This window comes from Lethenteron reissneri, chromosome 56 (genome assembly GCF_015708825.2).
Source record: "Lethenteron reissneri isolate LAM-NWPU_2019-01 chromosome 56, ASM1570882v1, whole genome shotgun sequence".
NCBI lineage: Eukaryota > Metazoa > Chordata > Hyperoartia > Petromyzontiformes > Petromyzontidae > Lethenteron > Lethenteron reissneri.
In genome coordinates this window covers 1,767,976-1,795,831 of record NC_083834.1, presented here as the reverse complement: position 1 = coordinate 1,795,831, position 27,856 = coordinate 1,767,976, and the positions used below count along the sequence as shown (strand labels likewise).

The 27,856-nt window shown below is 56.5% G+C and overlaps 2 protein-coding genes across 2 annotated transcripts in view; one reads left to right on the top strand and one right to left on the bottom strand.

Moving 5' to 3' along the window:
• The window catches only part of UBXN11 (UBX domain protein 11), a 54,143-nt gene extending 52,129 nt beyond the window's left edge, over positions 1 to 2,014 (top strand). The window contains exon 15 of the mRNA XM_061574689.1: positions 865 to 2,014. Coding sequence (XP_061430673.1) covers positions 865 to 1,036 — 172 coding nt within the window. The 3' untranslated portion in view covers positions 1,037 to 2,014. The remainder of the gene's footprint in view (positions 1 to 864) is intronic.
• A 4,482-nt stretch (positions 2,015 to 6,496) lies between these two features.
• The window catches only part of MAP3K4 (mitogen-activated protein kinase kinase kinase 4), a 106,292-nt gene continuing 84,932 nt past the window's right edge, over positions 6,497 to 27,856 (bottom strand). The window contains exons 17-29 of the mRNA XM_061574745.1: positions 26,442 to 26,520; positions 25,515 to 25,581; positions 23,998 to 24,103; positions 23,226 to 23,323; positions 20,900 to 20,995; positions 20,135 to 20,326; positions 19,612 to 19,682; positions 16,934 to 17,050; positions 16,593 to 16,752; positions 16,002 to 16,124; positions 15,102 to 15,208; positions 11,638 to 11,817; positions 6,497 to 10,861 (exon numbers count right to left, since the gene is read on the bottom strand). Coding sequence (XP_061430729.1) covers positions 10,835 to 10,861; positions 11,638 to 11,817; positions 15,102 to 15,208; positions 16,002 to 16,124; positions 16,593 to 16,752; positions 16,934 to 17,050; positions 19,612 to 19,682; positions 20,135 to 20,326; positions 20,900 to 20,995; positions 23,226 to 23,323; positions 23,998 to 24,103; positions 25,515 to 25,581; positions 26,442 to 26,520 — 1,423 coding nt within the window. The 3' untranslated portion in view covers positions 6,497 to 10,834. The remainder of the gene's footprint in view (positions 10,862 to 11,637; positions 11,818 to 15,101; positions 15,209 to 16,001; positions 16,125 to 16,592; positions 16,753 to 16,933; positions 17,051 to 19,611; positions 19,683 to 20,134; positions 20,327 to 20,899; positions 20,996 to 23,225; positions 23,324 to 23,997; positions 24,104 to 25,514; positions 25,582 to 26,441; positions 26,521 to 27,856) is intronic.

Below are 27,856 nucleotides of genomic sequence, written 5' to 3'. Positions count from 1 at the left end.
CACACACACCATCACTCACCTACAGGCTTACCTAGACTCTCACAGGTACACACACACACCATCACTCACCTACGGGCTTACCTAGACTCTCACAGGTACACACACACCATCACTCACCTACAGACTTACCTAGACTCTCACAGGTACACACACACCGTCACTCACCTACAGACTTACCTAGACTCTCACAGGTACACACACACCATCACTCACCTACGGGCTTACCTAGACTCTCACAGGTACACACACACACACCATCACTCACCTACAGGCTTACCTGGACTCTCACAGGTACACACACACACACCATCACTCACCTACAGACTTACCTGGACTCTCACAGGTACACACACACACACCATCACTCACCTACAGGCTTACCTAGACTCTCACAGGTACACACACACACACCATCACTCACCTACAGGCTTACCTGGACTCTCACAGGTACACACACACACACCATCACTCACCTACAGGCTTACCTGGACACGCACAGGTACCCATGCTATGTTCGTCATGTGACCCGTGCTATGTTCGCCACGTGACCCGTGCTATGTCCGTCACGTGAACCGTGCTGTGTCCGCCACGTGACCCGTGCTATGTCCGTCACGTGACCCGTGCTGTGTCCGTCACGTGACCCGTGCTGTGTCCGTCACGTGACCCGTGCTATGTTCGTCACGTGACCTGTGCTGTCCGTCACGTGACCCGTGCTATGTTCGTCACGTGACCCGTGCTGTGTTCGTCACGTGACCCGTTCTGTGTCCGTCACGTGACCCGTGCTATGTTCGTCACGTGACCCGTGCTGTGTTCGTCACGTGACCCGTTCTGTGTCCGTCACGTGACCCGTGCTGTGTCCGCCAGCTCCAGGCTGGGGCGGTCTCCAGGCTACGAGCTGCTCGCCGGCTTCCCTCCGCGCGTCTGCGACGACGCCGCGGCCTCGCTGGACACCCTCGGCCTGGCGCCCAGCGGCACGCTGCTCATGCGAGTCGCCGTGGCAGCCCGGGCTACAGCGCAGACACCTGCAGTGCCGTGACCTACAGCACCGTGACCTACAGTGCAGACACCTACAGCAGAGAGACCTACAGCACAGAGACCTACAACACAGAGACCTACAGCACAGACACCTACAGCACAGAGACCTACAGCACAGAGACCTACAGCACAGAGACCTACAGCACAGACACCTACAGCACAGAGACCTACAGCACAGAGACCTACAGCACAGACACCTACAGGACAGAGACCTACAGCACAGACACCTACAGCACAGACACCTACAGCACAGAGACCTACAGCACAGAGACCTACAGCACAGACACCTACAGCACAGAGACCTACAGCACAGACACCTACAGCACAGAGACCTACAGCACAGACACCTACAGCACAGAGACCTACAGCACAGAGACCTACAGCACAGACACCTACATCACAGACACCTACAGCACAGAGACCTACAGCACAGAGACCTACAGCACAGACACCTACATCACAGACACCTACAGCACAGAGACCTACAGCACAGACACCTACAGCACACACACGTCTGTAGAATATGGGTGTACAGCATAACGGGTCTCTCCGATGTGTCTTTCGGATCATGCCGCTATGTCATTCGGCACATTGTCTCGACGTTTCGCGTGCCCCCCCCCGCCCCCCGCCCCCTACGCGCCTGGGGATCTTCTGTCGAGCTTATCTCAAGCCACCCGCAGAAAGTTCCGCGTGGAGCGTGGAGCACGAAACGTCCGGGACATCATTCCAGGCAAGGCGACGCTACGAGTCGAGGGCACGTCGCAGCGTTGAAGCCGCGTCGGTGCGATCGCCCTCCACCTGCCCGTGGGTCAAAGCAGGGAGGTCCGGGGGGGGGGGGGGGGTGTATACGTACGGCAATGTTGAGTCTCAAAGTAGAAATAAAAAGTGAAATAAACGAAGGTGTCTTCTCCCACCTCGGATACGCGGCGTCGCGTACCGTTTCACCCGGCGGCTGGGCTCGCGTAGATCACAGTGAGCGCTAAACCTCTTCGTCTTGTCCAGAGAGAGCGGTGACCCTTCGCTGAGGTGGTCCAGGAACCGTGTTCTTCCAAGGGGTGCCACGGTGGCTAGGAGATGTTAACTACCTCGCCTGGTCTACAGGAGGTCGTGGGTTCGATTCCGTCCCTGACGCCTGCTGCTGTATATTTGGAGTTTGCGTGTCTCTCTCTCATCATCATCACGGTGGCTAGGAGATGTTAACTACCTCGCCTGGTCTACAGGAGGTCGTGGGTTCGATCCCGTCCCTGACGCCTGCTGCTGTATATTTGGAGTTTGCGTGTCTCTCTCTCATCATTATCACGGTGGCTAGGAGATGTTAACTACCTCGCCTGGTCTACAGGGGGTCGTGGGTTCGATCCCGTCCCTGATGCCTGCTGCTGTATATTTGGAGTTAGCTCTCTACGTGGCCGCGTGAATTTTTCTTCGGGTCCTCCGGTTTTTCCCTCCACATTTAGAATCGACGTCCCGCGTTCGAGTGGTTTGGCTGCTATGAAGATCCCCGTGACGATGGACCATTTCGTCGAGCTATCATTCGTGATGGGCCAGGTCGTTTCTGAAAGTAGAGGAGCTACATATATAGCTCAGTGGGGTCTTACCTGGCAAAATAAAATATATAGTTTATAGTTTTAATCTTGATTTTAAGCTTTCGTGACTGCAGGAATCCCCATACTCTTTGGTTCTTTCGGTCAAGTCACGTAGAAAAAGAATAATAGATCACGACGTTTCGATCGCCACACAAGTGACCGTCATCAGGTGAGATCAACACAGCAGGGGAAATGCTGACGAAGTAGAAAGCTGCTGCAACAAGAGGTCATACAGGTAGGAACAACAGTTCCACACTGCCCACCAGGTAGGCCTCGGCAAGGTAAAAGGTAAACACGAGCCTATTTTTACCCTACCTTTTACCCTTACCCCATACACATTACCCGATTACAGGGTCATTACTGGGGAACTACTACACATGACAAAGGTTTATAACGGTAAACGGCAGGTAGAGCGCTTTATACATATAGAATACTCTCGATGATTCCAATTTTACACGCTTGTTGTTGTCATTGTTGTCGTCGTTGTTGTCGTTGTCGTCTCCTCAAATCTTGTAACTAAATTTTAACCCACTTCCTAATGTGGTATCGACTGCAAACTTGGTATACTTATGTCATACTGATGACAACACTATATTCTATCATAAAAGACTTTTTTATATGTTATGTTTCGGCTTGGGTCTAATTGTCCACGGTCAACTGACGTTGGCTGTAAATCACCACGGTCCCTTACGTTGTGGTACGCTTCGGGGCCACTTCCTGGAGTCGTGGAGTTCTGTCATTACGAGTACATTTAATAAAAGCGTGTTTAAATAAAGTTTTAAAAATATTACTTATTAAATGGAGGCCACGGACTGCGCCACGGAGCTTTTAGTGGTAAACTAGGTACCGTATTTACCGGGTAATACTTCGAGCTACCTTTACCCTACCCTTTACCTTACCCCTTGGCATGTCGACACCTTTACCTTTACCCTTTTACCCGGTAAAAAGGGTAAATTACCTTACCTTTCCGAGGCCTAGCACCAGGGATTAAACTGGTCAACACACTTTTTCTGGCATAAGGTATTCCAACGGTTGTAAGGTAATTTTGGGGTGCTGATTCCAAATCTGGCATCAGTTTTTGTCTATCACATCAGGGTTTTGAGATATCAAATATTGCATTTTCAATAAAAACTGCAGAAGAAAAATATTAAATAAATATGGATATCTACACAAAATGATATTATAAACACATTATCCTAAAAATACAACACCATATTTTAACACTAAAGCAGTCACTGACTCGCAACAACTTGCAATCATAAGTGACAGAGTTAATTTCGGATAATATCAATGAAAATGGGGTATGCCGATAGCATAAAAATGAGATGTGATAGAGCAAATCTGAGATCAGATTTTGAATCAGCACCCTGAAATTAGTCTAAAACAGCTGCAAAAGTCCAGGACCAAAAAATGGGTTTTTTTATTGACCAATGCTATTTGTCTGTCGTGCATAGCCCCTCCTAAACATGTAATACGCTCCCGGATTGGTTGAAGTGCGTCACGTGGCCGCGAGCTTTCTGTAGTGCACGAATGCGCTGTCCAACCAAGTTCCTACCTGCCCACTCCGAAGGAACGTGTTATAAGGTAGGAGGCAAGTTGCTGATGCAGGCTGCTTCTAAAGGGTAGAAATGGGCATAGCCCAAGAGTCATAAACGACTGCTGAGCGTGAGACAAGGGGGAGATCGGAGGCAGGGGGAGAAAGGGGGGGGGGCATAGATAATCGGAGGCAGCGGGAGAGAGAGAAGCTGTGTTCGTGAATGTGACTCAGAGAGTCGAGAATAGCTGCTAACGGCAGGTAGGAAGGGGGGGGGGGGCATCACAGCCAGTTATGACCTAAACCGGTTAATAACATCCTTCCAATGATGCTCAGTTTATACCCATCTTCTCGGTTGAAATTGTGTTTATATATCTGGATGGCTTCATGGACAAATCTTTGGTGGTAGCCCGAAGGTTTGCAGAGTACCTTGGTCTCGGAAAAAAACAATATCGTGTGAGCCCACTGCGTTATAACAATGATCAGCCACGGCAGAGGTATTGGTTCTGCCGTGTTTCAAATCTGCCTTGTGTACGCGAACACGGTCCGAGACATGTCGCTTAGTTTCCCCAATGTAACTGCTGCCGCAGACACACCTTAGTTTGTAGACGCCAGGGTATTGCATGTCAGGAATCACATCCTTCACAGATGGGATCAAATCACGGATTGTGTGTACTGTGTTGAATCGAACCTGGATCTTCTTTGTTCAAGATTTTGGAAATCTTTTTGGTAACACCTGCTATGTATGGCAAGGTGATGTTTTGATTGGGTCCTCAGACGGTTCTCTCCCTATGGTTGGGGATTCAGCTTTGCGGATTTTGCGGTCTGAATATTCATTCATCTCGAGAGCCTGGTGTACGTGTTCAAGCTCACTGGCTCGGTGGTGGTCGGAGATGCAACGGGCCCTATGGTGTAGTGTTTTGATGAGGGAATTATTCTGGGCTGGATGATGGTGGGAATCAGGCTTTAGATAGGAATCCGTGTGGGTGGCTTTCCTGTAGACGGAATGTCCCAACGAGCCATCAGGTCTCTTTTCGATCAAAACATTCAGGAATGGTAGCTTGCCATAATTTTCCACTTCCATGGTCAATTTGATGGCTGGGTGTATGGAATTGATGTGGTTGAAAAATTGGTTCAGTGCTGGCTGGCCATGTGGCCAGATGACGAAAGTGTCATCCACGTATCTCTTCCACAAGGAAGGACGTAGGGTGGATGTCTGGATGGCATCTGTTTCAAATTTCTCCATGAAAACATTCGCTACCACTGGCGATAAGGGAGAACCCATAGGGGTGCCCTCATTTTGTTTGTAGAATGTACCATTCCCTGTGAAGTGTTGGTAAGGCAGTGCTTTACCAAACTTGGTACATCAGGATTCAGTCCCTGTTGGACCAAGTCTTCAATGATTGCAATGGTGCCAGGCACAGCTACCTTGGTGAACAGAGAGACGCCATCGAAACGGACAAGCAAATCATCTGGACAGTGAGATGTCCTTGATTAGAGAAACCAAGTGAGCTGAGTTAAGTACAGCGGAGGTAGTCTACCATTTAGAAGCAGCCTGCATCAGCTGCTTGCCTCCTTCGTTATAAAACCTCTTGTTGCAGCAGCTCTTTCTCCTTCATAATCAACGTTTTTGGGTTTAGATCGCGTTATTTATAAATGTGTCGTAACCCTCCACCACCCGACACGGCCAATCAGTAAAAAAAGTGTCACGTTGACAAAAGACAAATAGTTCACTGCTTTAGCCCACCGGTGTGTTGAAGCGTGAAACCACAACATTTACAATTTGAGTACGACGTTTCGCTGGTAATTGCATCCAGCATCATTGGGCAATTCGCCACACCGGCGGGCTAAAGCAGTGAACTATTTGTCTTTTGTCAACTTGACACTTTGTTTACTGATTGGCCGTGTCGGGTGGTGGAGGGTTACGGCACATTTATAAATAACGCGATCTAAACCCAAAAACGTTGATTATGAATATTGGTCGCGAAAGCCTGCTACGTGTTAATCTTTCTCCTTCGTCAGCAGTTCCCCTGCTGTGTTGATCGCACCTGATGACGGTTGCTTGCGTTGCGATCGAAACGCCGTGATCTATTATTGTTTCTAGACTTTCTACCGACGTGACTTGATAGTTTTAGTTTGGCGGCCTCGGCCAACTTCAGCAGGACGGGGCGTTGCTCCGCGTAGTCACAGCAACGATCGGCCCGCACGCGGAGACGCGGGTCGGCATTCGGACGCGCCGCGTGGCGGCTCGCAGACGCCCGACCCGACCGACTCGCTGGACCGACGACGACGACGCGGCAGGCAAAAGAGCGAGTCCACGAGGGCGGGGAGAAAACAACGACTTGTAGCTTTTATCATGAATTGCACTTGAATTGTGGTAATACAGAGAGGCATGGAAGCTTCCCCGACCCCTCATCCGCTGCCGGCATCGGCCCATTCCGCCGCACGACGCTCGGCGCGGTGGCGCGCGCCCCGGCTAAAGCGGCGTCGGCGACCGTGTGACGCCGCGCGGAGTACCCTGCAGAGTCTAACAATGAACACTTAGTCACTAACTTCCTGTACACGATGGTGTCGACGTCGGACCCCCCCCCCCCCACGGGTCCCAGGCGTTTGGCCGTCACTGCCGCGGTCACTCGAACCTGCGGCGGTGACGGGGGAACCGGGGCGCGGTCACGCGCGGCAGCCCGTGGCGAGCGGGTGAGCTGCCCCGCGCGGGGCTCGCCGGGGGGGGGGGGGGGGCCTCGTCTCTGCGGACGCCGTGGCCTCGGTCGCGACGTTCCAGCGCGGGCGCTTGCCCGACGCGAATAATCGCGGCGGCGGCGGCCGCGGTAAATTAAACAACAAAAAACGAGAATAGATTGAGGAGGTTGTTTACACGCGGCTGGGTAACCGGGCGTGGGTTTGGTTGTGAAGGCACGATCGCTGGGAGGTATTTTATATATTTAGATTTTTTTTGTCCTCTGAGATAAAGCTTTCGGGGGGGGGGGGGGGGAAGATCAGAAAACAAAACAACGGAACTAAAACAACCCCCCCCCTGCCCCCGCCAAAATAAAAGTGAAACGCCGAGAGAGGTCGCGCTGCTTAGTCGCTCGCTCGCCCGCAGCCGGTGCGCGTGCCGCCAGCCTTGCCTAGACCACCAGCTCACGGGAGCTCAACGCGTGGCCGTCCAGCGTCGTTCAGAGTACGAGACACCTAAGTTCTATATCTTACACAACAACAACAATCATTGTCATCATCCGCTATATATTTATCTTCTTGGTTATGCTTCTTATTTTAAATCTTTTTTTACATTACCAATCGAAGGTATCATTCTTGTTGTAAAAATGTATCTGGCCTTTACAAACGGCACCCCCCCCCACCCCCCCGCCCTGTAAAATGATTCTCGCGCTGCGTCGACCGACAGCTCCAAACTCTACGACCATTTTAAAACGAACGCTTTTACACCACCACCACCACCACCACAACTAGAGTCAGCGCAGTGCGCGCGGGAGGGAGGGAGGAACGGGTGTCGGGAATGGACGGCCGATCCCAGGCAGTGGATTGATATTTGACTTCACGCCCAGCGATGAGATTCGGCTGTACACATTTTTGCTTGTCTAACCTCGGAAACTTCGCCACCATTTTGGGCATTTCGCAAACGGCGGCGTCTTCTTTCCGACGGCGTCGTCGCCGGCGATGCCGTGCGACGACGCTTCTGGCGGGGGGCCCTGCTAAGATTTCGCAGTCGGGGAGGCGATGATGTGGCTGCTGCTGTGTGCGAGATCCTAGCCGAGTCATTTGCGGGTAATTTTTGCAGCACTGCGAGATTTGTTTGGCCAATAGCGGTTACACCGTTGCGGTTCCAACTAAATAGATTTCCGTAGCTCAGAGTGGACGCCGGTTCAAGCTCGCGGCTCAACACAGTCCACCACGCCCCGTCTCCGCACCGCGCGAGCAGCCACACACAGCGGTCGCAGCAGCAGCAGCAGTAGCGGCAGCAGCGCCCATCGATTCAAGTTTCATCGCGAAAACGCAGACAGTGATTCCGACGTCGCAGCGCGCACGCGGGGGGAGGGGGGGGGGCTCGCTTCGTAACCGCGCGGTAATCGGACTTCGTGAGCCCACGTCGCCGTCGAACCTTCCGGGGTTAGGGACGCGTGACGACGTGGACCCTCGTATGACGACGTGGACCCACGTGTGACGTGGACCCACGTGACGACGTGGACCCACGCGTGTCGTCAAATCGCCGACTAACGGATCGCTCGAAGAGCTTCGTCGCCTACACGGTCGTCAAGAGTCTCGATCTGTGGAGGGGGGGGGGTGGTGGAGACGACAGCTCTCGTGCACACAGCGGGAGGGAGAGACTCGGGGTGGCTCCTCCACAGACGGGGGGTCCACACGCCCGCCCCCACGAGGAGCGCAAACCGAGTCGCTCGCGGAACCGCGCGGCTCAAAATCCGCGCCGCGCCCACTGCTCCGTCCGCCCGCCCGGCGCACGCAAACAAGGACGGTTGCATAAAACATCCAAAGTACAAACGAACCAATCCACCGGCTCCTATTTACATGGTTGGGTTCATCACGGGGACATTTCTCACTTCAGGTTTGTCCGCAATAGGCCACGGATCTGTTTAGCGGCGGCGGCGGCGGCAGGAGCAGCAGCAGCAGCTGGCGCTCCTGGGGGTCACCTCGTGGGGGACCCCTGACATCCGTTTCTCTTGTGCCCACCGGACCCCGCCCGACCACATCCGGACCTTCGGTTTCACTCGTCGCCAAGTCGCGGAGCGGCGGTCGCGAACCGTCACTCGCTAAAATAAAAACGAGTTGCTAAAATGAGATCCGAGGCCTGGTCTGGCACCGACCACTTTGTGCACTCCTCACGGCACGACGCTTCGGCGCGCCGCGCGGTCAAACAAACCCGCGCGGCTGGTAAACGTCGTCAGCAGCAGCATCAACAAACAAAAAACAACAACAAACAACAACAACAACAAACACCGCCACGAGTCATCATTTACAGGCGTGGAGGTTGTGCAGCGATGGAACCGAGTGGCTGAGGAAAGGAGAGAGGGGAGGGGCGCCTCAGTGTGGGAGTGACGTTCTGTGGGCAACAGCTGGGATGGCAGGGGGGGGTGGTAGACACTGGGAGGCTGCATCGACCAAACGTCCCCACACCCCCCCCACCAGCAGTTCAGGTGGGGGGCTAAGTCTAAGTAGCACGGAGGGAGAGGAGGGAGGGAGGAAGGGAGGGAGGGAGGGAGGGAGGGAGGGAGGGAGGGAGGGAGGGAGGGAGGGAGGGAGGGAGGGAGGGCTTTACGAGGGGGCGGGGGGCACGTTGAGGTAGAGAACGGGGAGATGATGGGGGGAGGGGCTGGGTAGGTGACGTAATACTTCCCTTTGAGGGGGGCTAGGGTGTGGAGTGTGCGTGTTTCTTCATGTGTGCGTGTGTGCGCGTGTGTGTGTGTACGCGTGTCTATGCATGTTTGTGTACGTGTATGCGTGTGTACGTGTGTGTGCGTGCGTGTATGTGCGTTCACGTGTGTTCGCGTGTGCGTATTTGTGTGTTCGTGTGCATGTGCGTGCGTGTGCATGTGCGTGCGTGCACGTGCGTGCGTGTGCATGCATGTGCGTGCGTGTGCGTGCGTGCATGTGCGTGCGTGTGCATGCATGTGCGTGTGCGTGTGCGTGCATGTGCGTGCGGCCCGCCCGATGGCTTGCCCCGTTACGACTGTGGCAACGGCGCCGCGAGCCACTTGGGCAACAACCGTGTCGACATCGAGAGAGAGGGGCGACCGGAACACGCAACGACTATTTACAATTCACGCTGCACGAGGGACGGGGGCGGGGGGGGAGAGAGACAGCGGTGGCGACGGACGCGCCCGAAGGGCGAGGGGGGCGGCTCGCCCCGACGCACTCCGCCACCTCGGGGCAAGAATCGATTCCCCGGGCCGACGATTGACGATTGACGAGAGCGACATACGTTTGGGCCGGTGGCCACAGCGGGCCCGGCGTGCAACGTTCCGGCCCCCCCCCCTACCCACGGGTCCAGGTGGCGTCTACAGCCGACGAGAGCGATCGCTTTGCCGGGCTCGGCGGCCGCGAGGACGTCGCCCCCCCCCCCAATCGCCGCCAAAGACGAGGAGCCCCGGGGGGACGCGCTCACCGTCGCGGCGACGCCCGGCACCGCCGCGCTCTCACGTAGGCACCGTGCGCGGCGGTCGGCACTGCCGCGCCCCGGCGTGGTGATGCGCACCCCCTCCCAGCTCTCCCTTGCGTCACCGTCGCCGCCGCCGTCGTCGTCGTCAGCTCGCCGGGCCCCGTCACACTCGAGGAGTGCCGGTGCCGCGCCAGCGGTGCCAACCACCGCGGCGGCGGCGTGGGGCAGACGGACGCCGCTCAAGAGTCCGGTGCCGGGTCCCATGCCCCCCCCCCCCCCCCGTGTCTCACCGCCGCCCCCGGCGACGCTCGTCGGCGCTGCGCTCGCGAACCGCCGCGGGAGACGCGACCGGCGCCACGGTCTGGTCGGGGGGGTGAGAGACCCTCCCCCCGTAGCGCCGCCGGGCGCCGGTGGAGCAGCCGGCGATGACGGAGGGGGGGGGGGGGGCAATCTGTCCGGCGGTGACGCCGCGTGCCGGAGGTCGCCGGAGGTCACCGCAGGTCGCCGGAGGTCACGCGGGGTTAAGGCCACGGTTGGCGTCGACCGATCCGCTCAGATTTCATCCTGATCCAAGCAGACCTGGGGTGAGGGGGTGAGGGTGAGGGAGGGTGAGGGAGTGCGGGTGAGTGAGTGAGGGTGAGTGAGGGTGAGTGAGGGAGTGTGCAGGGAGACTGTGACCACAGCGGTGCTCAGCAGCTGGCCGTGTGTGTGTGTGCCTCTCTCTGCGTAGTGGTAGTAGTGGTAGTAGTTGTAGTAGTTGTAGTGGTAGTATTATTATCCACAGTGGGGAGCTGCGGTCGTGTCGTGGTGAGCGTGCGCACCTTGACAAAGGCGTGGTCTAGCAGCTGTGTGTGTGTGTGTGTGCCTCTCTCTGCGTAGTGGTAGTAGTTGTAGTAGTATGATTATCCACAGTGGTGAGCGTGCGCACCTTGACAAAGGCGTGGTCTAGCAGCTGTGTGTGTGTGTGCCTCTGTCTGCGTAGTGGTAGTAGTAGTTGTAGTAGTATGATTATCTACAGTGGTGAGTGTGCGCACCTTGACAAAGGCGTGGTCCAGCAGCTGGCTGTGTGTGTGTGTGCCTCTGTCTGCGTAGTGGTAGTAGTTGTAGTAGTATGATTATCCACAGTGGTGAGCGTGCGCACCTTGACAAAGGCGTGGTCCAGCAGCTGTGTGTGTGTGTGTGCCTCTCTCTGCGTAGTGGTAGTAGTAGTTGTAGTAGTATGATTATCCACAGTGGTGAGTGTGCGCACCTTGACAAAGGCGTGGTCCAGCAGCTGTGTGTGTGTGTGCCTCTGTCTGCGTAGTGGTAGTAGTAGTTGTAGTAGTATGATTATCCACAGTGGTGAGTGTGCGCACCTTGACAAAGGCGTGGTCCAGCAGCTGGCTGGCCGTGCAGCGGTCGCTGGGCTCGCTCTCGAGGCAGAGAGCCAGGAAGTCGCGCCCCTCGGGGCTCAGCCGCTCGGGCAGCGGCGGCTTGTGGCCCATGCCCACGCGGTACATGATCTGGAAGTTGTGCTCGTACTCGTGCCAAGGCCGCTGCGCACACACGCACACAGACGCACACACACACACACGCGCACACACGCACGCACACACATACGCACACACACACGCACACACACACGCGCACACACACGCACGCGCACACACACGCACACACACACGCACACCCACACGCACACACGCACGCACACACACACGCACACACACGCAAGCACACACACACCGCATCGTCCAACGTCGTCACCACCATCCGTCATGGCATCATCGTCATCCCTTCCTTCACCTCATTCCGTGCCTCGCTCAAAGCCTCACCCCTTCTCCGTTGCCCATGCATTCAACACTGCACCATGGACTCAACTCTACACATAGACTCAACACTGCACCATAGACTCAACACGACCCATAGACTCAACGCTGCCCATAGACTCAACACGACCCATAGACTCAACGCTGCCCATAGACTCAACACTGCACCATAGACTCAACACGACCCATAGACTCAACGCTGCACATAGACTCAAGACTGCACCATAGACTCAACACGACCCATAGACTCAACACTGCACCATAGACTCAACACGACCCATAGACTCAACACTGCACCATAGACTCAACACGACCCATAGACTCAACGCTGAACATAGACTCAACACTGCACCATAGACTCAACACGACCCATAGACTCAACGCTGCACATAGACTCAACACTGCACCATAGACTCAACACGACCCATAGACTCAACACTGCACATAGACTCAACACTGCACCATAGACTCAACACGACCCATAGACTCAACGCTGCCCATAGACTCAACACTGCACATAGACTCAACACTGCACCATAGACTCAACATGACCCATAGACTCAACGCTGCCCATAGACTCAACACGACCCATAGACTCAACACTGCCCATAGACTCAACACTACACCATAGACTCAACACTGCACCATAGACTCAACGCTGCCCATAGACTCAACACGACCAATAGACTCAACACTGCACCATAGACTCAACACTGCACCATAGACTCAACACTGCTCATAGACTAAAAATTTCCCATAGACTCAACACTGCCCATAGACTCAACGCTGCCCATAGACGCAACACTGCCCATAGACTCAACACTGCCCGTAGACTCAACACTACACCATAGACTCAACACTGCACCATAGACTCAACACTGCACCATAGACTCAACGCTGCCTGTAGACTCAACACTACACCATAGACTCAACACTGCACCATAGACTCAATGCTGCCCATAGACTCAACACTACCCATAGACTCAACACTGCCCATAGACTCAACACTACCCATAGACTCAACACTGCCCATAGACTCAACACTGCACCATAGACTCAACACTGCCCATAGACTCAACACTACCCATAGACTCAACACTGCCCATAGACTCAACACTACCCATAGACTCAACACTGCCCATAGACTCAACACTACCCATAGACTCAACACTACCCATAGACTCAACACTGCACCATAGACTCAACACTGCCCATAGACTCAACACTGCCCATAGACTCAACACTACCCATAGACTCAACACTGCCCACAGACTCAACACTGCCCATAGACTCAACACTACCCATAGACTCAACACTGCCCACAGACTCAACACTGCCCATAGACTCAACACTGCACCATAGACTCAACACTGCACCACAGACTCAACACTGCCCATAGACTCAACACTACACCATAGACTCAACACTACCCATAGACTCAACACTGCACCATAGACTCAACACTGTCCATAGACTCAACACTGCACCATAGACTCAACACTGCACCACAGACTCAACACTGCACCACAGACTAAACAATACCCGTAGACTCAACGCTGCCCATGGACTCAACGCTGCTCATAGACTCAACATTTCCCATAGACTCAATACTGACCATATACTCAACACTGCACCATAGACTCAACACTGCTCATAGACTAAAAATTTCCCATAGACTCAACACTGCCCATAGACTCAACGCTGCCCATAGACGCAACACTGCCCATAGACTTAACACTGCCCATAGACTCAACACTGCACCATATACTCAACACTGCCCATAGACTCAACACTGCCCATAGATTTCGATTTAAAGCTTTCGTGACTGCAGGAATTCATCTTCTTGGTTCTTTCGGTAAAGTCACGTAGAAGGGAAGTAATAAAATAATAAAAATAAAACATAATAAAACTCTTACTTCCCTTCTACGTGACTTTACCGAAAGAACCAAGAAGATGAACTGCCCATAGACTCAACACTGCCCATAGACTCAACACTATCCATAGACTCAACACTATCCATAGACTCAACACTGCACCATAGACTCAACACTGCCCATAGACTCAGCACTGCACCATAGACTCAACACTGCCCATAGACTCAACACTATCCATAGACTCAACACTATCCATAGACTCAAAGTTTCCCATAGACTCAACGCTGCCCACACATTTATATATTTACGCGATCTAACCCAAAAAAACCTGTATTATGGACACTAAGGTATTTTCGGACAATTAATGTTTAACATGTGGGAGAAAACCTACACATACGAGGGGCAAACAATGGATCCCGTGCAGACGGAGCAGGTGGAGGCCACATTTCCCCTGTACTGGCTTCTCCTGTTACAGCCGACGACTGCGTGCTAAACTGACACCTCAAAACCTCGCCGATCTCGTCACGCAGCATGAACCGTCGTCACGCAAACTCGTGATGATGGCTTCTGGCGGCAGCTTTTGCCTCGGCCATCGAATCAAGACGGCCACCACATCGCGTACTTTCAGATGCACTTCTGCGGCCGTCTGGAACGCTCTCCCTTCCCATATCAGGAAGCTACTCAAGCTACGCACTTTTACATCATCATCGAGGTTGACAAAAAAATTTCTTTAAAACTGCTTTTTGTCTTTAGTTTGTTGTCCTTCCCCCCGCACCTCCGTACACACACCAGAGGTCGCAAACGGGTTTTGATTCCTTACCCGGCTACCCGTACCCGGCCGCACCAGGGTCGCAAACGGGTAGCCGGGTATCGGGTAGGGTACGGGTATCGGGTACCCGATTGCGACCTCTGACACGCACGCAACGGGGAGACACACGGCCGGGCGAGGCGCTGGCCGTCGACCCGCTCACATCCGCACTTGTCCCCGACCGCTGTGCGCGTAGGCCGCCACTTAGGCCGCCACGTAGGCCGCCACGTAGGCCGCCACGTAGGCCGCCACGTAGGCCGCCACGTAGGCCGCCACGTAGGCCGCGTAGGCCGACGCGGGGGACCTGGTCGCCGTCGTCTCGGCCTCACCTTCCCTGTCGCCATCTCGATGAGGACGCAGCCCAGGCTCCAGATGTCGGCCGCCCGGCCGTGCCCTTCGCCCCGTGCCCGCGTGATCACTTCTGGGGCCATGTACGCTGCACAAGGAGCAAAGATCCCCCGTTTAGCCATTAACAGACTGTCGGGGCAAGCGCTGTTCGCGAGTAGCAACGGTGAAGGCCGGCACGGCACACGAGGGGGCGGGTGGCCAACACCAAGTCCGGCCGCCTTTGTCTCCTCAGTGGCGATGCTTACGCACCGTAGCAGGTACGTAGCAGGTCCCCAATGATCGTCGGCTGGTGTTGGCCGTGAGCGGGAATCGGAACTCGGGGCGCCGAGTTCGTAGCGCGGCGCTAATCGCCACGCTACACGCACACGGCAGCAGCAGCGTCGTCATCATCAGCATCATCAGCCGTGGTCTCTCCACTGCTGGATGAAGGCCTCACCCCCCCCCCCCTCGCCCACTGCTCCGTACGGATGGCGGACGTCGTTTCTGGCGAACGCCCTCCTTCAACTGCCACTCCGTCTCAAGCCTCGATGTGCGGTCTCTCAATGCCATGTACCGTGTTGCGTTGCTGCGCCCTGATTCTGCCCATGCGTGCGTGTATGTATGTGTGCGTGTGGCACAAGCGTCGTGGTGACGTCACCGCCACTTAGTGGCGAATGGCGGTTGTTGTTGTTGTTGTTATGTATGTATGTGTGCGTGCGTACGTGTGTGTGCGTGTATGCATGCGTGCATGTATGTATGTGTGCGTGCGTACGTGTGTGTGCGTGTATGTATGTGTGCGTGCGTGAATGTATGTGTGCGTGTGTGCGTGCGCCGGGGTGACCCATCCCCGTGGTTTGACGGGCGCCGCCGATCGGCGGCCGTCGTTGTGGTCGCCCGCTCACCGGCTGTGCCGAGCGTGCTGTTCACCTCCCCGGGCATGGTCTGCGAGATGTTCTTCAGCTTCACCGAGCACCCAAAGTCTCCCAGCTTGATGTGCCCCGTCGACGTCAGGAAGATGTTCGCTCCTAGCGACGGAGGGGGAATGAAAAAAAAATAAAGACATCCGGCGCTCAGCTGCACGGTAAAGAAAGACAAAGGCGCAGCCCTTGCAAGTGCTCGCTCACACCGCTGCCGCCGGAAGGGGCCTCCGGGAAAGGAGCGCCAGCGAGAGCCCCCCGCCGAGAGAGGGCGACTCTCTCTTGTTGGTCAGGTGCTTTGAGGAGGTGCCAGCGATTAAAACGATAAAATATATATAAGTAAATATATAAACTATTTTGTATTTTGCCAGGTCAGGGCCCCGCTGAGCTGTGCAGCTCTTTCAGAAGCGACGTGGCCACCACAAATGACAGCTCAACGAAGTGGACAATTTCAGCATCGTCATCGTAGAAACTTATAGCAGCATCCAAATACTCTAAACGCGTGCGATGTCGCGCTGGAATGATGTCACAACGGCGTCTGAATGATGTCACAACGACGGTGGCGGCTTGCGCTACCCTTGATGTCGCGGTGCACGATGCCGCGCTCATGCAGCTCCGTGATGGCCGTGCAGATCTGCTTGGTGTAGTGGCGGATGACGGGCTCCTGCAGGCCCAGGCGGGACACCTCCTCCAGCGTGCCCTCGTCGCAGTACTCCATGAAGATGTACATCTCCTCCTGCGCGCAGAGGCAAGACGCGGCGAGCGGTGAGCGCAGAGAAACACGTGGAGATAAACGGAGCTATGCACAGAGAGATGGACGCAGATATATATACACACACACGGCAATGTCCACCCACTATTGTCGCTCAACATTGTCCACCCAGCATTGTCCACCCAGCAGAGGTGCGTGGACCCACCCGGTGGAGCTCCACGCCGTAGTAGCGGACCAGGTTGGAGTGGTTGATGCCTTCGAAGATCTTGATCTCGTCCGCCGTCTCCTTGATGGTCTTGTGGTCGTTGGGCTGAAACCGAATCTACGGGGCCAGCGAGAACGCACGCACACACGCACACGCGCGCACGCATTCACACAAAGACAAAGATCCACCGTGTAACCTCAGCAGGCTGTTGGGGCAAGCCCTGTTAGCGAGCACCTACGAAGGATGGCACGGCACATGAGGGGGTGGGTGGCCAGCACCACGCCCGGCCGCCTTTGTCTCCCGAGTGGCGATGTTTACTACACACCGTACCAGGTACTCATTTGAGGCTGAGTCGACCTAGGGGAAGCCCATTATCAGTTCGGATAATCGTCACTGGTGTTGGGTGTGAGCGGGAATCGAACTCGGGCCGCCGGGTTCGTAGCGCAGCGCTCCGACCGCTACACCGCCGCTCCCCACGTGTGAGTACGTGCATCATCGGAACGGAACTAAAATAAAATGACTTTATCGGTACCGAGGCTCCCACAAGGCCACGCGGGAGGGCGCCGGGCACAGTTTGTTGCCGGCCACCGGAGTGGCGGCGGCAGTCGTGTCGCTTCGGTTTTCCGCGGCGAGTAACGATGTCTTTAAAAACAAGCGGCGCTGCTGCTGCTGCTGCCGCGCCTCTCGAAATAGAACGAACGCCGAGCTGCTAGCGCGCTCCGAGATTCGGCGGTGAACGCGATCCAAAACCTGCACACTTTGCAGGCGTCGTCCGAACGGGAAAGGATTTAAAAAGGTCGTCACGGCGCACGATGGGAAGGCGGGGAGAGCACCACGCCCCGCCGCCACCACCTGTGTCTCACAAGTGCTGATGTTTACTTGCGCACCACGGTAGACAATTAATTTGGGGCCGAGTCGACCTAGGGGAAGCCCTCGACTGGTTCAGATAATACAGCGTGTTTCAAAAAGATGGACTCAATTTCAAAGCAGTATATTCACGATGGCAACATGTTACAATTACACAAAAAGTTACAAACGGTTTAATGAGCTATCAAGTTTTACTAACCATTTTATAAATGCTCTATGTGCCCTCCACCTGCTGTACGGACAACATCGAGACGATAGTGGAATTCGTCCCAAACGCCTCTCTTCTCACGTTTCCCTCTGAGGTGCGTGGTCGCCCCGTGCTCTTCCCCTTACATCAACAGCAGCCTGCTTCCTCAAATTGTCGGTACCAACGACGAATGCTCGTTGACATTGGCGGATCGATGCCACAACGCCGTTGAAACGCACGCTGCACTGCAATTACGGATTCAGTCTCGCCGAACTGCAGAACGCAAAACGCCCCTTGTGTGTTGCGGGGTCACCACCTCGCGAATGACTGAGGCTAGGGGCTGTTTGTGCACTGGGAGAGGCATCGAGCGGTGATCATTTGAAACTCTAAGCACCGCCCTCTCTATGCCCCTCCCTCTCTATGCCCCTCCCTCTCTATGCCCCGCCCTTTCTATGCCCCTCCCTCTCTATGCCCCTCCCTCTCTATGCCCCTCCCTCTCTATGCCCCTCCCTCTCTATGCCCCTCCCTCTCTATGCCCTGCCCTCTCTATGCCCCGCCCTCTCTATGCCCCTCCCTCTCTATGCCCCTCCCTCTCTATACCCCTCCCTCTCTATACCCCGCCCTCTCTATGCCCCTCCCTCTCTATGCCCCTCCCTCTCTATGCCCCTCCCTCTCTATGCCCCTCCCTCTCTATGCCCCGCCCTCTCTATGCCCCGCCCTCTCTATGCCCCGCCCTCTCTATGCCCCGCCCTCTCTATGCCCCTCCCTCTCTATACCCCGCCCTCTCTATGCCCCGCCCTCTCTATGCCCCTCCCTCTCTATGCCCCTCCCTCTCTATACCCCTCCCTCTCTATGCCCCTCCCTCTCTATGCTCCTCCCTCTCTATGCCCCGCCCTCTCTATGCCCCTCCCTCTCTATGCCCCTCCCTCTCTATGCCCCGCCCTCTCTATGCCCCTCCCTCTCTATGCCCCTCCCTCTCTATGCCCCTCCCTCTCTATGCCCCTCCCTCTCTATGCCCCTCCCTCTCTATGCCCCGCCCTCTCTATGCCCCGCCCTCTCTATGCCCCTCCCTCTCTATGCCCCTCCCTCTCTATGCCCCGCCCTCTCTATGCCCCTCCCTCTCTATGCCCCTCCCTCTCTATACCCCTCCCTCTCTATGCCCCTCCCTCTCTATGCCCCTCCCTCTCTATGCCCCGCCCTCTCTATGCCCCGCCCTCTCTATGCCCCGCCCTCTCTATGCCCCGCCCTCTCTATGCCCCTCCCTCTCTATGCCCCTCCCTCTCTATGCCCCGCCCTCTCTATGCCCCGCCCTTTCAAGTGGCAAGAGTTTCATTCATGAGCGGTTCGTGGCTGCAGAGATAGAGCGATTTCAAATCGGGTCCATCGCTTTGAAACACCCTGTATTGTCGCCGACGTCGCTCCGCAAGCGGGAATCGAACTCGGGCCGCCGGGTTCGCAGCGCCAACCGCGGCACCGCTCGCTCGGCGAAGCCACAGCGGCCGCGTCCGTGCCGTGGGCCCGTGCCGCCGGCGAGGGAGTCTGCGGCGCTTCGTGCGACGGCCTCCAGGTGCACCTAGCCTGGCACACGCGCACTGGCGGCTGCCCTCTGTGCCGCTGTCGTTACCTCCTTCATGGCCATGAGTTCTCCTGTGTCCACGTTGACGCACGTGTACACCTTTCCGTACTGCCCCTCACCTAGAGATGCACGCACACAGGTACGCACGCGCATAAAGACAAAGTTCCCCCGTATAGCTTTACCAGACTATTAGGGCAAGTGCTGTTAGCGAGCAGGCCCGAAGGCCGGCACGGCACACGAACGCGTGGGTGGCCAGCGCCACGCCCGGCCGCCTTTGTCTTTCCAGTGCTGATGTTTACACACCGCACCAGGTACTCATTTAAGGCTGAGTCCACCTAGAGAAAGCCCCGGACCGGTTCAGATAATCGTCACCGGTGTTGGTGGCCGTGAGCGGCAATCGAACTCGGCTCGCCGGGTCTGTGGCTCAGCGGAGCGGTAACCACTGCGCCACCGCTCCCCTACACGGCCAACCACAGGCGCACGCAAACACACAGGGGAAGGGTGGGCGGAGGGAGGAGGGGGAAGGAGGGGGGAGGAGGGAGGGGGTAGGAGGGAGGGTGGCATCCCTCACCGATCTTGTTGCCCCTCTGCCATTTGAAGGTGACCTTGCGGAGGCCCACGTGCATGAGGTTGTTGATGGCGTGCGGCGTGCTGCACACGCGGCCCACCACGCGGCGTCGCTGGCTCTGCGCGTCCAGCTTCTGCTCGAAGCGCGCCATCGCCTTGCGCACGCGCTCCATGCGCCCGCAACGCGAGCTCTCCTCTGCACACGCACATGAACGCACACACATAAACGCACACGCACATGAACGCACATGCACACGCACACAGCAGTGTTACGAACAAAGATTCTCGCCCCACCTCCTATAGCCTGAACAGACTGTTGGAGCAAGTGCTGTGAGCGAGTAGCAGCACCTACGAAGGCCGGCAGGGCAAACGAGGGGGTGGGTGGCCAGCACCACGCCCGGCCGCCTTTATCTCTCCTGTGGCGATGTTTACTACACACCGTGCCGACCTACGCTCCCCCCAAGATCGATTCAGACAACAGTCACCGTTGTTGGTGTTGGCCGTAAGCGGGAATCGAGCTCGGGTGGTCGGTTTTGTGGTGCAGCGCGCTAACCGCTCCACCATCGCTCCCCCCCCCCCCCCCGTGTAGCCTTAACAGACTGTAGGAGCTCCCCCCTCGACACGCGCACGCACGCGCAGACCGGCGAGTATAGGGGGGGAGTACGCGCGGACAGGCACGCGCAACATTACAAGCGCACACGTGCAGACCGCCGTGCTTGCGCACGCGGGCTGGCGCGCGAGCGCCGGTGCTGACCGCGAGGGCCCTGACCTTTGGCCTCGTTGACGAAGCCCGTCAGCTCCCAGCTGCGGCGCACGGGGGTGGACGTGGCCACGACGAGCGGCTCCCCCCGCGGGAAACTCGGCTCTGGGTGGAGACAACAGTGGGAGACACGGGGAGACACGGGGAGACGCGGGGAGACGCGGGGAGACACGGGGAAACGCGGGGAGACGCGGGGAGACGCGGGGAGACATGGGGAGACGCGGGGAGACGCGGGGAGACGCGGGGAGACGTAGGGAGACACGGGGAGACGCGGGAAGACGCGGGGAGACGCGGGGAGACGCAAGGGAGACGCGGGGGGAGACACAAGGGGAACACGGGGAGACGCGGGGAGACACGGGGGAGACGCGGGGGACAGGGGGGACACGGGGGAGACGCGGGGAAACGCGGGGGGGGGGGGGGGGATTGAGAACAGAGACAGTGGAGAGGAGGGAACAGGAGAGACAGGGTTACAATTCAACTCAAGAATCAATTCTTCGCTTATTCATTTAGCATTGTGCCGATGTAGTGGTAGCGACCTCTAGTGGCTGGAGGAGGGGGTAATCACGTGCACTCGTTAGGTGCGATGCTCACAGGACCGAGAGCCGACGGTCATCAACGAATCGACGCCTCGAGGCACACCACGTCCAGTATGCCCTCCCGCGATGGCCACCTCGCCTGGCGTGCAGGAGATGTCAACTACCTCGCCTGGTCTACAGGAGGTCGTGGGTTCGATCCCGACCCTGATGAGATGTTAACTACCTCGCCTGGTCTACAGGAGGTCGTGGGTTCGATCCCGACCCTGATGAGATGTTAACTACCTCGCCTGGTGTGCAGGAGGTCGTGGGTTCGATTCTCACCCTGACGCCTGCTGCTGTATTTAGAGTTTGCGTGTCTCTCTCTCTCTCCCCGTGGTCGCGTGGATTTTTCTCAGGGTACTCCGGTTTTTGCCTCCACATTTAAAATCAACGACACCACGCGTTTAAGAGTATTTGACTGCTGCTATGCATTTCCACGTGGTGATGATGATGATGAGCCCACTTCGTTAAGCTATCATTCGTGATGGCCTGGTCGCTTCTGAAAAGATCTACATAGCTCAGTGGGCCTTACCTGGTCAAATAAAAGTTTTTTTTCAGTCACGGTGCAGCCTACCAGCGACCGGAGGAGATGTAATCAGATATAATAATACTTCAGATATAATAATACAAATAATGATGACATCAACTTGTAACGCGACGCCGCTACCGCCACGCCGTGGTCACTCACTGTCAGAGAGAGACATCTCACAGACCAGCAGAGAGAGATATCCCACGGACCAGCAGAGAGAGACATCTCACGGACAAGCAGAGAAAATGTGCGGCATCCAAATGTCCTCTAAAACGCGTGACGTCGATTCGAAATGTGGTTGGAAAAATCGGGAGGACCCGGAGAAAAATCCACGGGACCATATTAAGGCGTTATCGGCCAATAATCATCGAGTGCCTGGGAGGAAACCGGAGCACCCGGAGAAAACGCTCAATCCCACACAGACAGAGTCCACAAGGGAGGCAGAGATTCACAACATCATCTGCGTGCGATCCACCAGCCCTCGCTGCTGCCTCCACAGTGCTGGATGCTTACAGACAGCCACGTGCAGCAGCGTAGGCACCATCACCACCACCGCCACCACCGCCACCACCACCACCACCGCCACCACCACCACCACCGCCACCGCCGCCACCATCACCACCACCACCGCCGCCACCACCGCCGCCACCGCCACCGCCACCGACGCCACCACCACCACCGCCGCCGCCACCACCACCACCACCACCGCCACCACCACCACCACCACCGCCACCACCGCCACCACCACCACCACCACCACCGCCGCCGCCGCCGCCACCATCACCACCACCACCGCCGCCACCACCACCGACGCCACCACCACTACCGCTGCCGCCACCACCACCACCACCACCGCCACCACCACTACCACCACCGCCGCCGCCGCCGCCGCCACCATCACCACCACCACCGCCGCCACCACCACCGACGCCACCACCACCACCGCCGCCGCCACCACCGCCGCCGCCACCACCACCACCGTCACCACCACCGCCGTCACCACCACCACCACCGCCACCACCACCACCGCCACCACCACCGCCGCCACCGCCGCCACCACCACCACCACCACCACCGCTACTCGGCTTGATCGATGGAAACCCTGGCTGGGCCCTAACCGGGCACAGCCCTGACTAAGCGTGGCTCGGACATCACCCCCCACCACCCCCCACCACCCCCTGCCACCCCCACCCCCACGCCCCCCCCCCCCCCCGCCACCCCCCCCCCTCACCTTCGCGCTCCTCCGTGGGGCTGGAGTGGCGGCTCAGCGACTTGAAGGGCTCGCAGCTGAGGGAGGAGAGGCGGTCGCCCTCCGACAGGCTCAGCACCCTGGGGCACGCGGCACGCACAACGTCACGGTCGCCACACTACCGGCCCTCGTGTCTCTGTACGCACCCCTACGTGTTCACGCGGGTCTCTATGTGTCTCTGTGTATTTGTGGGTCTCTACGTATCTCTGTGTGTTCACGTGGGTCTCTATGTGTCTCTGTGTATTCATGTGAGTCTCTACTTATCTATGTATTTCTATGGGTCTCTACGTATCACTATGTATTCATGTGGGTCTCTATGTGTCTCTTTGAGTCTCTGTGTCTCTCTGCATCTACTGCATGGCCCACGGTTTTGGATGCACGGTCACCACTGCGGCTTGTCTTTAACGTATCTCCATGGGTCTCTACGTGTCTCTATGCATCTCTAAGGGTCTCCATGCATCTCTATGCATATGTACGTGTCCCTGTGGGTTCACTACATGGCCCACACTTTGGGTTGCACGGCTAAAATTGTCTTTCATGTATCTCCATGTATTTAGAAGGGTCTCTACATAGCTCTGCATCTCTTTGAATCCCCATGGGTTCTACTACACTGTGACTTGCGTCTTTATCATGCTCCGATGCCGTTGAGGGTCACACCGGCCGTCTGCTACGAATGCCAAAGCCAGGAGATGAGCGAGGTATGGGTCTCGAATGTGGCGCCTCCTATTCTGGAGAGGGGGATCGGGTTGGATACCTGATCGGGTCCTGGCTGGAAGAGATGGGCACCGAGACGCTGAACACGGGCGGGTCGCTGTGACAGCGCGGCACGCTGATGGGGCGTGGGCTGTTCCTGTGGATCGCTGGCACGGGGAAACACACGGGGTAGAAATGGGGTAGACACGGGTAGACACGGGGTAGACACGGGGTAGACACGGGGTAGACACGGGGTAGACATGGGTAGACACGGGGTAGACACGGGGTAGACACGGGGTAGACACGGGGTAGACACGGGGTAGACACGGGTAGACACGGGGTAGACACGGGGTAGACACGTGGTAGACACGTGGTAGACACGGGGCAAACACGGGGCAGACACGGGGTAGACACGGGGTAGACACGGGGTAGACACGGGGCAGACACGGGGCAGACACGGGGCAGACACGGGGCAGACACGGGGCAGACACGGGGTAGACACGGGGCAGACACGGGGTAGACACGGGGCAGACACGGGGCAGACACGGGGTAGACACGGGGTAGACACGGGGCAGACACGGGGTAGACACGGGGCAGACACGGGGCAGACACGGGGTAGACACGGGGCAGACACGGGGCAGACACGGGGCAGACACGGGGTAGACATGGAACATGCACGGGGAAGATACAGGACACACACGGGACACACAGCGCACACGCACAGGACAGATACAGGACACACATGGGACGCAATGAACATGGGCCACACACGTGGCACACATGGAGGTGGGGGCGGGAGTCGAGCAGCACACGGGAACACACAGACACACAAAGATTAGCAAAACACAAAGACACAAAGATTAGAAAAACACCGAGACACACCACACGCTGTGACACGTGTATACGCTTTCTTAAGTGTCGGTGGGTACACATGCGGGAGCGGTGGCGAAGGGGTTAGCGTGCCGCGCTACGAACTCTGCGAGCGGGAGTTCGATTCCCGTTCAACGCCAACACCGGTGACAAATATTTCAAATGGGGCTTTGGCTCTCCGCTAGGTCGACGCAGTCGTAAACGATGACGCTGGCGCGGTGTGTAAACGTCGGCACTAGGGGAGACAAAGGCGACCGGGTGCGGTGCTGACCACCCACCCCCTCGTGCGCTGTGCAGGCCTTCATAGGTGCTACTCGCTAACAGCACAGCACCTGTTAAAGTCTGTACTGGGGATCTTTGATATGTGTGCGTGTGCGTGTGGGGAACGGTGGCGCAGCGGTGAGCACGCGCTGCGCTATGAACCCGGCGATCCGGGTTCAATTTCTCCTCAAGGTCCGACGCCAGTGACGATTATCTGAACCGGTGGTGGGCCACCACCGAGTACCCGGTGCGGTGTGTAAACATCACCACTGGGGAGACAAAGGCTGCCGGGCGTGGTGCTGGCCACCCACCCCCTCGTGTGCCACAGTGCCGGCCTTCACCGGTGCTACTCGCTAACAGCACTTGCCCCTACAGTCTGCTAAGGCTACACGGGGGCGTCTTTGTGTCGGTGTGGGGCCGCAGCAGCGTCGCAGCATGGGTTCGTACCGACGCCGGGGCTGTGCGGTTTCCCGATCACGTGCAGGATGCAGCTGTTGATGAGCGTCTGCAGACTCTGCGGGGCACAAACAGCGCGGCGCTCATCACCGCCGGGCGGGGGCGTGCCAAGGCGGCAGAGGTTCGTGGTTCGAATCCGGCGGGCCACCCCCGTTAGTACTGCGGTCATGGGTATGACTACCGCGTGCCATTTGCTTCGTAGTGGAAGTTAAAAATCCCCGTTACGCTTTTTGCCGATATCCACGATGATGAAAAAATAAAGACTATTCACACCCACCCACTCGCACACACACACTCAGTCACACACACTCAGTCACACACACACACCCACTCAATCAGACACACACATACTCAATCTCACACACACACCCACCCACCTACTCAATCACGCCCACACACACACAACTCGAAAAGAGGAGGCCCGTGTGTGTGCCAGCATGACGGTCAACTGCAGATCACTCAATCGGGATCATGTAGCAACAGCAGCAGTAAGATCACCCGATCCTCCTACTACTGCGACGATAGACTCGCACGATCGCGCCAACACCAAAGCTACCCAGGTATCATTACTATTATATTTAACACGTGGCAGGCTTTCGCGACCAATATTATCAATAATGAAGGTTGTTTTGTTGTTGTGGGTTCGATCACGTAAATATAAATGTGTCGTTAAACCCGCCACCACCCGACCACAGCCTAATTATTAAGGTTTGTTTTGTTTACGTGACAAATCTTACTAATTGGCCGTTTCAGGTAGTGGCGAGTTAAACGACACATTAATATTTACGTGATCTCATCCAAAAAGAAACCTGTATTATGGATGTCATTATTATTATAATAATTATAATAATCAGCGCAACTTCCACCCGCTGACCGCTCGGGAATCGGGGTCACGGAGTCAAAAGGTCAAGGACTCACCACAAAGTCCTCCTCGGGCAGAGCGGAGATGAAGGCCGGCTCGATGGCCGTGATGAACTCAAATCCCTGCGTCGCCCACCTGCAAAGATAAAGATCCCCCGTGTAGCCTTTGACAGAAGTTTGGGGCAAATGCGGTTAAGTGAGCAGCACCTATGAAGGCCGGCACGGCGCACGAGGGGGTGGGTGGCCAGCACCACGCCCGGCCGCCTTTGTCTCCCCTAGTGGCGATGTTTACACAGCGCACCAGGAACACATTTGAGGCTGAGCCGACCTAGGGGGGTGCACAGGACCAGTCCAGATAATCACCACGGATGTTGGCTGGCCATCAGTGGGAATCGAACTCGGGTTCCCTTGGTTCATAGCACGGTGTTGCACCACTACAACTCACAAAGACAAAGATCCCCCGTATAGGCTTTAGCAGACAGTTGGGGCAAGTGTTGTTAGCGAGCACCCATGCAGGCCTTGACGGCGCACGAGGGGGTGGTTGGCCAGCACCACGCTTGGCAGCCATTGTCGCCCTGAGTGCCGATGTTTACAGGTACCCATTCGAGGTAAAGTCGACCGAGGTTAGGGCCCAGGACCGATTCAGATAATCGTCCCCAGTGTTGGTGGCCGTGAGCGGGAATCCAACTCGGGTCGCCGGGTGCACAACCACTAAGCGCACAGGCTGAGTGTGTGGCTGTCCTCAAGTGAGAAATGTATGCTGTGACCCGGCACCAATAGCGAGAAACAAAAACCACAAAAACTATTTTCCCGTACTGATCAAACACGCAACACTGCCACCATCACCGCACCGTCAACAACCGCGGGCGCCACCACAAGGGAATCACAGAGTGGGATTAGTCGCACCACATGACCTCATTTCCACCAATCACAGCACGCCAACCCGACCACAAGACGCGGTTACGACCAATTGCGCAGAGTGGTCGAGATCACATGACCACAATCAGGGCTTAATTTCGCGGCCGGGTCTGTCCGCCAAATATTGAACATAGCCGGATCACCACGTTCAGCATCCCAATCGCTGGGGCTGCTGCTACCGGTTACCTGCCTAACATCAGATGACATCTCGGTGGCGAGATGCTACCTGCCTCGCCTGGTATACAGGAGGTCGCGGGTACGATCGCGACCCCAACACCTGCATATATTTTGAGTTTGCGTGTCTCTCTCTTTCCCTGTGGTCACGTGGATTTTCCTCCGGGTCCTCCAGTTTTTCCCTCCACATTCAGAATCAATGTGCATTCAGAGTGTTTGGCTGCTGTACATTTCCAGTTGATAAGCCACTTCGTTGAGCTGTCATTTGTGGCCAGGTGACTTCTGAAAAAGAGCTACGTGGCTCAGTGGGCCTTCGTTGGTAAAATCAAAATAGTTGAGTGGTTTAGTTTCACGTTAATACCAGCGGTACGGAAAATATT